The sequence below is a fragment of the Apaloderma vittatum genome, unplaced genomic scaffold (assembly GCF_000703405.1).
Source record: "Apaloderma vittatum isolate BGI_N311 unplaced genomic scaffold, ASM70340v1 scaffold11744, whole genome shotgun sequence".
NCBI classification, from domain to species: Eukaryota; Metazoa; Chordata; class Aves; order Trogoniformes; family Trogonidae; genus Apaloderma; species Apaloderma vittatum.
Window position 1 is genome coordinate 49,601 of NW_009710988.1, and position 13,048 is coordinate 62,648.

The window sequence follows — 13,048 nt, forward strand, 5'->3', positions numbered from 1 at the left end:
TCTTCGTGAGAGAAGGGCTTTTGAAAGAAACTGTGAAGAGGGCCTGTGTGCCAAAGCTTGGCTGTTTTCCATCCAGTGATAGCAAACAGTCTGATAAAATACCTTCTCCTGCCCTGTATGCTTGTATTCACTTGATTAGTCATGAATAGCTTAAATAATTGTGAGCAGAATGCTGTATTATCTATAAAAGGTATTCAATTGCATGTAATATTCCTGAAGCTTACAATATTGCCAAGATGGCTTACATAAATTTGCCTTGCCAAAATACCTGTAGCAGAGCTGGTGTGCTGTTAAGGGGAATGAAAATGCCTTTAACACAACCGTTGGGCCAAACCAACTCTCTTAATCAGCATCCTCGAGCCCTGCAACAGGATCCTCTTGGTAACATTCCTGAACCAACAGAGAACTCTTTGCAGGACCAAGGGGACCATGACCTTATCTGGGTTATACATGTTTTTAAGCACAGTAGAATTGTTACAGGCTGTGTTTTCCATCACAGTGGTGTAGTTTTTTATCAGTTCCTTGCTGAGGACAAAAATAATAGCATTTAAAGTGGATTTATAAAATTAAATAGGCCTCGAAGTCATATACAGCACACTGTAAGTTAGGACCTGAGGCACAAAATTCGGCAAAACTCAGTCTCAAAGTGCCAACTGTCAAAACCGGATGACTGCAAAAAGTGTTAAAATTTGACATAAGTCAGCTGGGTTTTCCATCTGGAAGATAAAATTCTCTAGGAGTTTCAGAAGAGTCTCAGAAGTTGTCTCTACCGCAGTTCAGAGGACAGAGATATCCTTCCCACAGATAAACTGGTACAAATTTGTCAAGCAGTGGCAGACGGTATCCATCTCCTTCAAAGTTAACAGAGCTGCCACCTTCCGCAGAGCAGTCTCTGTGGGCTGGGTACACTCCAGCCTCTCCACTGAATTTGGTCCAGCATGCAACAGTAAGGAGGCCAGAAGGAAAACAGGCAGAGAGGGACCCTGACTCCAACTAGCGACTAGGACTGCCAGTTGCAAGGACACAGCTGGAGCTCCTGTCCTTTATTTTTTAATCCTCACTACCCAGTGTACACAAGGAAGCTAAGAGAACCAAGAAGTGAACTGCTGTGTCCAAAGGCCATATAAGAAAGCAACAACAGAGAATGAAAAAGCATACTCTTGAATGCCTGACAGTTTTCTGTGTATTTTTTCATAGAATATAATAGGATAAAACGGGGTGGAGGGGGAAAAGAAGAAGGATGGATAACAACAGATATTCTTAACAACAAGGTTGATTACGCCGTCAGTCTTCCAAAGGAAGTGGTAGGTGCTTAACTGATTAAATCATATAAAAATTAGACTTTCACAGCCTGAAGAACAACAGTAAACAACTGAACGGCAAATGTGCAGGCAAGAATATGAAATCTTTCCCAGCTTTCAGGGGTGAATATGAAATCTTTCCTGTCTTTCAGGGGTATGTCACCACTGTGTTTCTTTCACAGCTTTAAAGATCTTCTTTCAGATCATGAATTAAGCAAAGTCAAAGGACATACGTGACCAGGACTTACCTCCTGGCCATCTTTGTCTGTGGTGTCTTCTGCATGGCCAGCCACGGTGGAAAGGAACTGCAACAGCCGGTGTAGGGTATCGCAGTTACAGGGAGGTAGAAGATAAATGAGAAGCTGTAAGGTGCTTAGCTGCTCATCTGGCTCTAATACTAAGAGGGAAAAAAGTACATTCTAAGAAAATCACTCCAACTAACCTAAAACCAGAATATACTGTTCCTAGCCCAAAGAAAGGTGTAACATAGCTTTGTTTAAGTATCATTTTACTTACAGTGTCAGAAGAAAAAGAGAAAACTCCAAGGAAATATAAAAAGCATAACAAATACTGTTATAGGATTTTTGCCTTGGTTGGTCAACTTTTTGCTCACAGGTTCATAGGATCTTTTCTCAGCCTATAAGAGAGCCAAATCCATGTTGCACACTGCACCACTGTCACTGGACACAGAAGTCCTGTTTCCTTTTCTATTTCATTCATTTAGGTACAGTTTTTGGTATATATAGGGCACCATTGGGAAGCATTCCAGACAAGTTTATGCTTTAGCCATTTTAAATAGGTTTTCTTACAATTTTGCATCTTGCAGAGTTACTGAGAGAACAGAAAAACAACCAGACATATAAAGGACATTCTAAAACTACTATCACTTTAACCATTTAAAATGCAGTGGTAGCCAGTGACAAAGGTGGGAAAGAAGCAGGATCTCAGACACGAGGGCTAGAAAGAGTCCAAAGAACACATATCAGGATATCGGGCAACTGCTTAAGCTTAAGGGTTCAATTTTACTTTTTTCCCGTATGTGTGAGTCTGCACTCAGGTCTTAGGCAACACATTTGGGATTCCTTAATATGATGGCTTTGAGGCCCATTAACTATGAAGAAACTGGAACTTCTGAAGCTAGTTTTTTGAAGGCAGTCTGGAATTTTGGTCAGTAAACAGCTCTAGAAGTTAAAAGCATCAATGGTGCTAATATACCAGGATTCAAATGAGAGTCTGTCATATGCTACTGCTGAAAAAAAAAAGGATTTAACAGATAACATGAATCACATCCTACATACAAATGTAAAAATAGGTATAATAAGTGAAATCTTTGTTGCTCTAGTTTTCTGGGCTAGCTATACTTACACAATATGAAAACCAAGAAGAGACCTCAGCAAATTTATACTATACAAATATCTGGAGCAAATCAAGGCTAGAGTACTAAAACATAGGAACAAAAGAATACAGTTAGTAGAGACTGAAGAATTCAGACAGGTAAGCTTTTGAAAATTGGTAAATCAAGATGCTGTAGAGCTCACAGAGAGTGTTGATGAAAGGTGTATAAAGTTCTCTGGTGAGAAGGGGGTCAGGCATGTCACGCAGAAATTCCTTTAACAAAGCAGCAACATCATGAATGCTGTGCTCTTCATCTAGTACAACATCTATGCCCCGGTCAAACTCTTCGCGTAACTGAAAAAAAGATCATCACACAAAACAAGTCACTTATTGTCCCAATTAGTACAACCCAACACAGAAAGCCTTTTAGGATGTAGATTTACTCATTTTCACTTTCCAGATTGGAAATTACTAGTTTTTGTTTATTCCATGATATATAACTTAAAGTTTGTACTAGACTGGTAACAAAATACAATTATTTATTTCCTGTTAATATATATTACAGTCTATTACGAAAAAATGTACCCAAGTAAATAAAATATTTTCAGAAATGTAAGATTAATAGCAAGGGCAGACACCAAGGAGAATAAAGAAAACTGCAAGAAAGGCTTTCTTATACCACATTACTGCATTATCCCTAGATTTTAGGACCAGAAAGACTAAAATTGCACTTCATAACACTTCTATTTTTTGACAAAAACAATAAGAATAAGACAGTGTTAATATTCACCAAACTCGTATTTTTCTTGTGATTTAAGACTATATTTAGGCATAAGCAATAAGCAGCCAGGTCCACTAAGACTTCATGGTATTTGTCCACACACATCTTGTTCTGTCTTCCTAATCTAGTTATATTCACTATGTGGTTATCAATAGGGAGTTACCAAACAGTAAGCTAATACCATTATGAGCGTCACTGATTTCTGGAGCACCCTAAGTTATCTCCATCTTGGCCTGTATCAAAAATACTTTTATGAGCATCACTGATTTCTGGAGCACCCTAAGTTATCATCTCCATCTTGGCCTGTATCAAAAATACTTCCCCCACTGGGAATAGGGAAGTAATCATGCCACTGCACTAGGCACTGGTGAGCCTGTACTTGGAGCACTGTGTTCAGTTTGGGGCACCACAGTATAAGAAAGACACTGAAGTGCTGGAGCATGTCCAAAGAAGGGCAACAAAGCTGGTGAGGGGTCTGAAGAGCACATCTTATGAGAAACGGCTGAGGGAACTGGGATTTAGTCTGGAGAAGATGAGGCTCAGGGGAGACTTTATTGCTCTCTACAACTACCTGAAAGGAGGTTGCAGTGAGGTGGGATTGGTCTCTTCTCCCACGTTACTAGTGACAGGACGAGAGGAAATGGGCTCAAGTGGTGCCAGGCGAGGTCTAGATTAGATATTTAGGAAAAATTTCTTAATGAAAACGTGGTGAAGTATTGGAACAAGATGCCCATGTAAGTGGTGAAGTCATCAGCCCTGTAGGTGTTCAAAAAACATGTATATGTGGCACTTCATGACATGGTTTAGTGGTCATGGAAGTGTTGGGTTGGTGGTTGGACCTCATAGAGGTCTTTTCCAACCTTAATGATTCTATGATTATTTTAAGATTGCTTCTGCATTTATTACCCAAAAGTAGCTGAGGAAATAGATTAGCACTGCACCAGGAATTCAGACACCCCAAATAGCTGTCTAAACCATAAATTGCTGTTACAGTGTTGAATATATCACTCCTGATTTGATATCCTGTAAGGCCTACAGAGATGCCCTAATTAGCGCAGTATCAGACAGTCACTGGTGACACATGGCCATATTTCAAGCCCAGGTATCATGGCTGTTAAAACCTGTATATTTTTAAGTTTAAACTTTACATGTCTCAGACTTCCTTCACAGGGAATACTTCCAGACTTTTGGAAAACACACTTGGTGAACCACCAACATCCACTGGAGCTTAAGATGTGAGAGCTGAAGACACTCGTGCTGGGGGAGGGCATGGGAGAACAGAGCTCCAGCCATGTCACTCTTCAACTTCAAGGTCTGGCCTAGCACACAGGGCTACCCACCCCATGCGCGGCAACAATGCTCTGCTCAAGCACCCAGTTTTGGGGCAAAAGTGGGTACCTGGCATCCCAATGTATCAGACCTACCACCCTGAGTCAACACAAGCTCAGGAATCTTTGTCCTACATAAAATCACAGAATCATAGAATGTTTGGGGTTGGAAGAGACCTCTAGAGATCATCTTGTCCAACCCCCCTGCCAGAGCAGGATCCCCTAGGGCAGCCACACAGGAACGTGTCCACGTGGGTTTTGAAAGTCTCCAGAGAAGGAGACTCCACAACCTCTCTGGGCAGCCTGTGCCAGGGCTCTGTCACCCTCACAGTAAAGAAGTTTCTCCTCGTGTTGAGGTGGAACTTCCTATGTTCTCACTTAAACCCATTATTTCTTGTTCTATTGCTGGGCACCACTGAAAAGAGATTGTCTCCTTCCCCTTGACACCCACCTCTCAGATATTTTTATACATTAATAAGATCCTCTCTCAGTTGTCTCCTTTCAACGCTAAACAGCCCTAGTTCTCTCAGTCTCTCTTCACAGGAGAGATGTTCAAGTTCCTTCATCATCCTCGTAGCTCTCCGTTGGACTCTCTCCAGTAGGTCCCTGTCTCTCTCAAATTGGTGAGCCCAAAACTGGACACAGTGTTCCAGGTGTGGTCTCACCAGGGCGGAGTAGAGGGGGAGGAGAACCTCCCTAGACCTGCTGGACACACTTTTCTTAATGCACCCCAGGATCCCCTTGGCCCTCTTGGTCACAGGGGCACACTGGTGTCCCATGGACAACTCACTGTCCACTTGGACTCCAGGGTCTTTCTCCATGGGGCTGAAGGGGGTGGTTTGTAGACGCAAGATGCACTTGTTCTAGATTTTATCTTTCTGCTCACCAACCAAAACCCCCACAGACATGTGCATTTACTTATGTATTTATTGCAACAAACTGCAATTAAAGTGGGACATTTTCTAACTGCAGGAGGAAGGGAAACAAAACCATGCCTACTTACTTTCTACACAGGAAAAACTAATGAACAGCTGCAAAAGCACACCAAAATCTAAGTACTGGGTTTGGCTTTCCATGGTTCAGAAAATGAGTGGAATTTTAATTGAATCCAGACTTTCCCATGTGTTCGTGTTGACAGCATTTATTATTGTAACTGCAACAGCCAGGCTGATGCTTCCATGTTGTTTAATGAAATATATTAGTTCACCTACTTCAGTAAATTAGGCAATGTAATAGAATACGTAAACATCCAAATATCTTGATTTCCTCAGCTTTTCAAAACACAGTAAAAGAAAAACTGGTGAAGGTCACTGATGTCAGAAGTAAGGTTTAGTTTTTACAAGTAAATGGTCTAAGCCCTTTGCTTTTTTCCCAGAGGTATGATGCAGTTGTACTCACCCCCGAATGATTACATATGCTTTGACATTGAAGCTTGTAGTGGAAATGACAGGCAACTTAATTTTCAATACTTATCTGGTTCAGTGCTGATCTGACAACTGCCTCTGCAGATCATTAATGTTTTAACTTTGTGTTATACCAGCCACCCAGCAATAGAAACTGCTAGAGAATAAGCTACAAATTAGTAGGCTATACTGCCCTACCAGCCAGAATCAAAGTGGTGTAGCTATTCAAATGTCAGAGTGCCAAACATCACACTGTATAGTTTCTGCAACAAAGAACTATTATTTCTGGGATCAGATGCAGTCAAGCTTTCTTTCACATTTTTTCTACTTGATCTTTTTGGTCTTACGCTTCCTGGCAGAGGTATTTTCCTGTAAATTTTTATCCCTTCCCTAAATATCGTGCAACTATCAAGTGCTATTCTGTACTGGTCAAGTTCAACGTGCATTCCCAGCTTCTGGGAATAATGATGAGTCCACTGACTTCTGACTTTGTCTCTGGAACCTAATTGTACACTATCTTTGCTTTTTCAACAATTGGCCGAGACTAGAGTTGGATGGGTCTGCTTTGACTTCCAAGTTTAACAAGGGTAAAAGAAAGGTGAAACCTGGAAGCAGCAATTTGAGGGTCAAAGAGATTGTTCTGTAATTGCATATTTTCTCATACTGTGAGTTTTCAAAAAAAGATTTACAGTTTGGGTTTACTTTGGGAGCTTCAGCTGTTTCTGAAATGAAACTAGCAGCCAAGATTTTTTTTTCTCTTCAGTGTAACCTTTGGAAAATTTCATCACTGCAGCCTATTTGAATCTCCAAGCCTGCGCTACTTCTGCAGAGCAAAACATACAGAGGTTGCTAACTGTTGAGAACCTGACATGGATTTTACCAGATGTAAATGATGACTGGAAATGGTCTGTTATGAACTATGACAAAAAAAAAAAAAAGCCTGAATTTCACCAGGTGACAGACAGGGAGGAAATCACTTAACAGGAATCAGGTTTCTTTGTATCATAGCTGATGAGAACTCTATCCATATCTACTCACCTGTCTAACTCTCTTTTTTGAGCTTCCAACTCTGAATATTCCTACTGTCTGGAGACCTGCAAGTATAGCACATCAGACAACTGTTTTATTGTTTAATTTTCTGCTGAAAACTGCATTGAACCAAAGCAATCTGGGCTAAATGTGTGCTGAAAAGAATAAATAAACCCATAATGTATTTCTTTACCAACTTGTACTTACCACACTGAGGCAAGACTCAGTTGTCTTGGATTAAGAAGCCATCCACTCTAATTTTTAAGGACCTCACATCACCTAACCTGAAAAATGACATCTCCATGATATTTCTTGTGATGCTATTTTGGTAGTGTCACTGCTACTCCATGAGAAACAGAGGTATGAAGAGAGGGAGGCACTGGTCAGCATTGGGAAGTGGCACTCCCAGGACCGACATCAAAGGAAGCAGGCAAAGAAATAATCGAATACTTGGGCATTGAGCTGTGTCTTTGGATATAGGAAGCAGTTAGTGTTTGGGGTTACCCTCTGGCTCTATAGTGCCTGTTAAGACAAACTGAGTTTCCTTCAAAAGGACATCAGCATTAAGAGGGCAGATTAAGAGGGAAAAATTCTACCTGGGAGTTGTGTGCAGTTTATAGGGTAGAAGCAACTACCATATAGAGAGAAAGCATAAAGAAATACTACTGTACTACTTCAGGCAAAGTGCCGAAGATAAGCCTCTTGTGTCATTTAGGCTTAAAGCCATTTGGAGAAAGGTGTTGCCTGCTATTCCATAAGAAATCAGTTCAAACCTTCTTCCAGCCATGTAGATACTATCAGAATATCAAACAAATAACAACACGGTTGTTGAAAGGACATACTTTGCCAAGTAACAGAAACTGAAAAATTTGAGAGTAAATGTCACCTTAGAGGTAATTGTGGTCGTTAGCAATGGGAATGTGAGTGGAAATCTTAAGAGACTTAGGCAGTTGTGTACACAATATTATTTCACAGAGTTAGACATTTTTTTGCAAAAAGGATGGAATTATCTGCCTTTAAGCTTTGAAAAGTTTATGGTCTAACAATGGCTAGTCTGCAACATTTTCTCTGCTAACATACAGGTCATATAAAATAACCTTGCAAAACAAATGCCTTTTGACATCCATGAGGTGACGCTTGCTACTAGAGATGTGCAGCTTCGCAGTGGTGTTTGGAGCTGCAGATTTTCAACAGATAAATTCAGCTAGGATTCTGCCTTTTAGTTTTTAGTCTCAATATGACAGCTCTCTTCAAATATTCTTCTATCTTCGTTTAAGGGAAAACTACATTGATGTAGTAACATTTAGTGAACCCAGAAACACTGGCAAGGAATCATCTGAGACAGAGATATTTGTATTGGGCAAAACTGGGAAGCTGGTTGCCAGTTCTCGCACAAACGTACAGTGTTTGTTTTACACTGTAGGTATGCAGGAAGCCAAGCCTTTGTGACTCTGGGACATGAACAGGGAAGGTGAACAAGGCCAGGGGCTTTTATGGCTAATCACATAACCGTTTTCTGTCATATTATGTTCAAAATGATCTTTTAAAGCATTCCTGAGAAACTCTTAGGTGATTTGCCACTGAAGTAAATGCTTAAAGGACTTATGCACACGTATTTTCAAAATTAGAAACTTGGTCTATCACAGAGCCTGGAATGATGTTGCTACAAGATTGTTGCTAGACCAAAAAGTCCTCTATAGTCCCTAAAGCCAAAAGGCAAAATAGTGTCCATCTTCTGCAATATTTAAACTTCTTTTACGACTGTTTTGTGAATGGCTGACTAAAATGAACATTGAAGAACATCAACATTTGTCCCAAATTTTCTCAGATTACTGTGTTGTTCGAAAAATGAGGTGCACTCTTAGAAAACACGCAAAAAAAAGTTTTAAATTTTCTTTAAAAAGGAACTTTAATGCAAAACCAAACATTTCAGTAAAGAATGCTGCATAGAAAAGAATCTTTGTTATGACAGTGTGTTAAGTGGATTAAAAAATTTAGGAGAGATATTCAAGTGATGTAAAACCACAGTATTCAAAGGATACTCTGATGGATGGCTTTTTTGGCTGACTCAGGCGCTTTTACGTTCTCTAAACTCAGATGCTCTTGCTTAAAGGGACAGAAGTCATTGATCTCAAATTTAATCATCCTCATACTTATTTGTCAGCCATGGTATCTTATCTGTATAAAAGGCTAACAATGGCTCACAGTTTTCCTCCACATACTTGTAAGCAACACGGTTTTCAATTATGTATTGTGAAAGCTTAGCATTGTTGTTTAAATTGCAGTCCCTCATCTGTAAATGCCTTTCATTCAGAGTCAGTAAATGATTTCTTTCTAGTTAAATTAGGCATCAAATGCATCATTTGGTGTGGCAGTCACCATTACTTAATGGCTTGTTTATTATCTGGCCTTGAGATAACTGGGTCTTGCTGGGTCAAGTTATTTCAATTCTCATCAAAAGTCTTTACAAGACTAAAATACATTGGGAGAGATGTTGAACAGATACCTTGATTAACTATTGTTTCTGCATTACATAAAGCTGGTGGGAGGTTTGTGTTTGGATGATCAGGAAGACATGAGAAGAATATTGGCAGGAGTTTATAATTCCCTTCAGAGAGAGCAGGCCTGAGCCTGAGGCTGGTCAGGAGAACTCAAGCCAGGAAAAAAAAAACGAGTAGCCAACCTGCAAATCTTGTAGTGAACAGGGGGAAAGCTTCTTTCAGCTTAATATAATTTAGCACGGGAATTTTTTTCTTTCTCTGAGCCTCTGTATTCAAATGTCGTTTCTAATTAAGTCTTGCACTGTAGTATAAACAGTTAAAGTAGCTCTTACACCTTATGATCCACTGGTGGCGAAGAACAGCTCCAGGCTGAACGGCACATTTCAGACTTTCATTCTCAGGGTACGGGTAAACCTGTGGGGTGTGAAGCGCTCTTCCTCCAGAGCTGAGCACTCCAGTACGAGATAAATGACCTCTAAGAAATGTGTCTTCCCCCATTCTGCGTGGGCCAGTTTGCAAGCTTGCAGCACAGATCCTTAGTTTGGGAAGATATCATCTAAGTAATTATTTGTGGGAAAGTGTCTGACTTTCACAGACATCCTTGCAAGTGAAAGCACACGCCTGTTTCTCAAAATAATTTTTTTATTTATATTATAGTAAAAATATATCTGCCGCTCCTGGGAAAACGAAATACTCTTACCATGCTTTTCCAAATGCTGGCAGCAACTATCTACAAGCCGGGGAACCTGCCTGTAAATAGGGTTCAGGCTTAGTTTCTTGTCCCTTGCCTTTTCTTTCTTGCTCTGGGCTTCTGCAGGCAAGGAGAGCTGGAGAGCCTCTAACAGTCGTGACTGATTGTCGTCAAGATCTGTAATAGAGTCCACAGACATCGCACCCTGTAAAATACACACATAGGAACAATCAGTACGGCTGGAGAAATTTAAATACCACAGGGCCTTATCTAACCAAGCCTTTTTCCTACCTGCATTTAAACAAAACAATAAAAAAATACAATTTGCTACAGAGTTTTTGTAAATTAATGAAGTTTTAATATCAGTGTAATGGATGGGGAAATCGGAATGGTACCAATCCTATCATTACCATAGTACTAGAAATACATTTAGATACTGAAAAAAACCTAAATGTTTTCCATTCACTTGGCACACCTTCTTATCGCTGAGAGCCTGCACAAGGATGAATCATTGCCTCTGTGTCCACCTCAACAGTACAATATTTATGCACATGGAGATATATACATATTTTAAAGCCTGATTCCCTGTATCTTCTGCAGCTTGGGTCACTGTAGCAGTGCAAATGATGGAAACAGATTTACAGCCATATATACACACATTTAACTAATAATACAAATACATGCAACCACAGAGATTGAAATAATCCCATGTTATCACAGAATAAAGACACACTGGAGAAGTAGAGGTGTACTATTTTTTAGATAATCCTACTTAATGGATCTTAATAATTTCAAATAACTAAAGTTCCAATGAAAACTTTGAAAACTGTGTTTGAGCTACTGCAAGTCACAGAGTTCAAGCAGTCTATAAAGGATAACGCTGCACAAAGAGCAGAAGGATTATGGCACGTTTCAGTGTTCACACATTATTTTTTTCAAACCACAAGATTACTGTCACTTCAGAATTGCCACTTCCCTCAATTGTTACTAAACTTACCAGGCTAAAACATTTTAGGGGGCATCTAAGCTTATAAATAACAATAAAATAAAACAAACCCCCCTATTTTTAATTCTCTGAAAGAAAGGACAATTTTTACCATAACATAAAATGTACTGTACAAGGTTTCAACATCTAATCCTAAGAAATGACAAAGAAAATGTAAATTCTCATTCAAAACTTTGCTGACAACTCTGATTTCTTCAGAGTCCACTGTTCTGCTGACATGTATTTCACAGACTGTCTGTGAGATCTCTATGCCTATAAAAAGAGAATGGTACAACTGCTAGGGAACTACAAGCTCTAGAAGTATCTTTTTCCATCAGCCTAGACAACTGAACTTCACAAAGATTTCTGACTCATAGCAAAGTCATACAAAATCCACTAAGATTTTGAATGAATTTAATTTTTTTTAGTTCAGAATATCTTTTTTAAAAAAGCATCTGATTTAACAGGTATAATTCTGTTTCTTGTAACTCATGGAAGATGGATAAATAAAACACAATGAAGGTTTTAGATTTTTGGACCCACATGTCTAAACGATTACTAGATCCTTTAGAATGCAACCTTGACCTTGATTCTGATGTCCCTAAGAAGTACATTTGCTTGATTTCCTTTACTATTTCCTGTCAAAAGGAAACAAATAAACAAAGCCCAAACAACAACCAAACCAAAGAAGCAGCTCTTGCTATGATCTATACATGTAAAATTTCAGCTGAACATTTTTTTGTTTGTTTGTCTTTTAGAGTTTGGTGTTTCAGACACCAAAATTAGTCAACTGACACTGGAAATCTTAACACTGTCCTCACCTCACTGCAGCTCCCAGGTAGTTCCTATACAACAGGTGCCCTCCTTTATACCCTGCCTCTACTGGTATTTCCCTGTCTGCAGGGCATCCTCACCTCACGAATCATTATTATCACAGAGTCACTTAAGTCGGATTCAGATCCCTAAAATAGATGTAAATACAGTGAGTTCACCATTATCCTTGGGCATTTTATCAAAGTTGTGGATTAACTGGGGCACTGAGCAGGCTTTAGAAAGAGTGACCTTGAGTTCAGTGGCTGCAGTACAGCACTGCTTGGCAATACCAAGTCCAGGCCAGCTCTGCTTTTAAATTTCCAAGTGCGCTGGAAAACATTACCAACATACTCCATGGATCCAGCTCAAATTCAGTCAGACCTGTATGACTACTGAGGAATGATGCAGGACATCATGCACATTGCCGTCCACTACTCCAGGACCCTTAACACAGACAAAGTACTATTTGAACTGCAATGCCCAGTAACGGAAGAAAAATCAAGTTCCATCTACCAGGCATTACCTTTGCACAAAATAGATACCAGTCCTTGCTCCACCTTGACAAGCTCAAAATCGAAACAAACTGGGCAAGTCTTTAGCTAAGCACTCAAAAACACGAAGGAAAAAGGAGACTAGAGTGAAAAGTAAAAAAAGAAAAAGAAGGCCAGAGGGACAGGTGTGGAATGGAAGTCAGATGAAGCTTTACTTTTTAAGGGTTACAGAAGGCCTTTCTCTTTGGAAAAGAAGAGCAATATTATAGAGGATGCATGGAATAAAGTACTATCCATTTTTATGCCATACATTATGCTATTTGAGTAGCAAAGCAGTAGGACTGCACTCCTGATTATTAAGTTTCGGCTGTATTTTTTATATATATATAT

At 39.6% G+C, this 13,048-nt stretch overlaps 1 protein-coding gene across 1 annotated transcript in view; it reads right to left on the minus strand.

The window, feature by feature from the left end:
* The window catches only part of ARHGAP6 (Rho GTPase activating protein 6), a gene marked incomplete at its 5' end in the record, with an annotated part of 28,548 nt that extends 16,232 nt beyond the window's left edge, over positions 1–12,316 (minus strand). The window contains 5 exons of the mRNA XM_009867491.1: positions 1,550–1,698; positions 2,840–2,990; positions 7,187–7,242; positions 10,379–10,574; positions 12,269–12,316. Coding sequence (XP_009865793.1) covers positions 1,550–1,698; positions 2,840–2,990; positions 7,187–7,242; positions 10,379–10,574; positions 12,269–12,316 — 600 coding nt within the window. The remainder of the gene's footprint in view (positions 1–1,549; positions 1,699–2,839; positions 2,991–7,186; positions 7,243–10,378; positions 10,575–12,268) is intronic.
* Between the last annotated feature and the right edge of the window lie 732 nt (positions 12,317–13,048).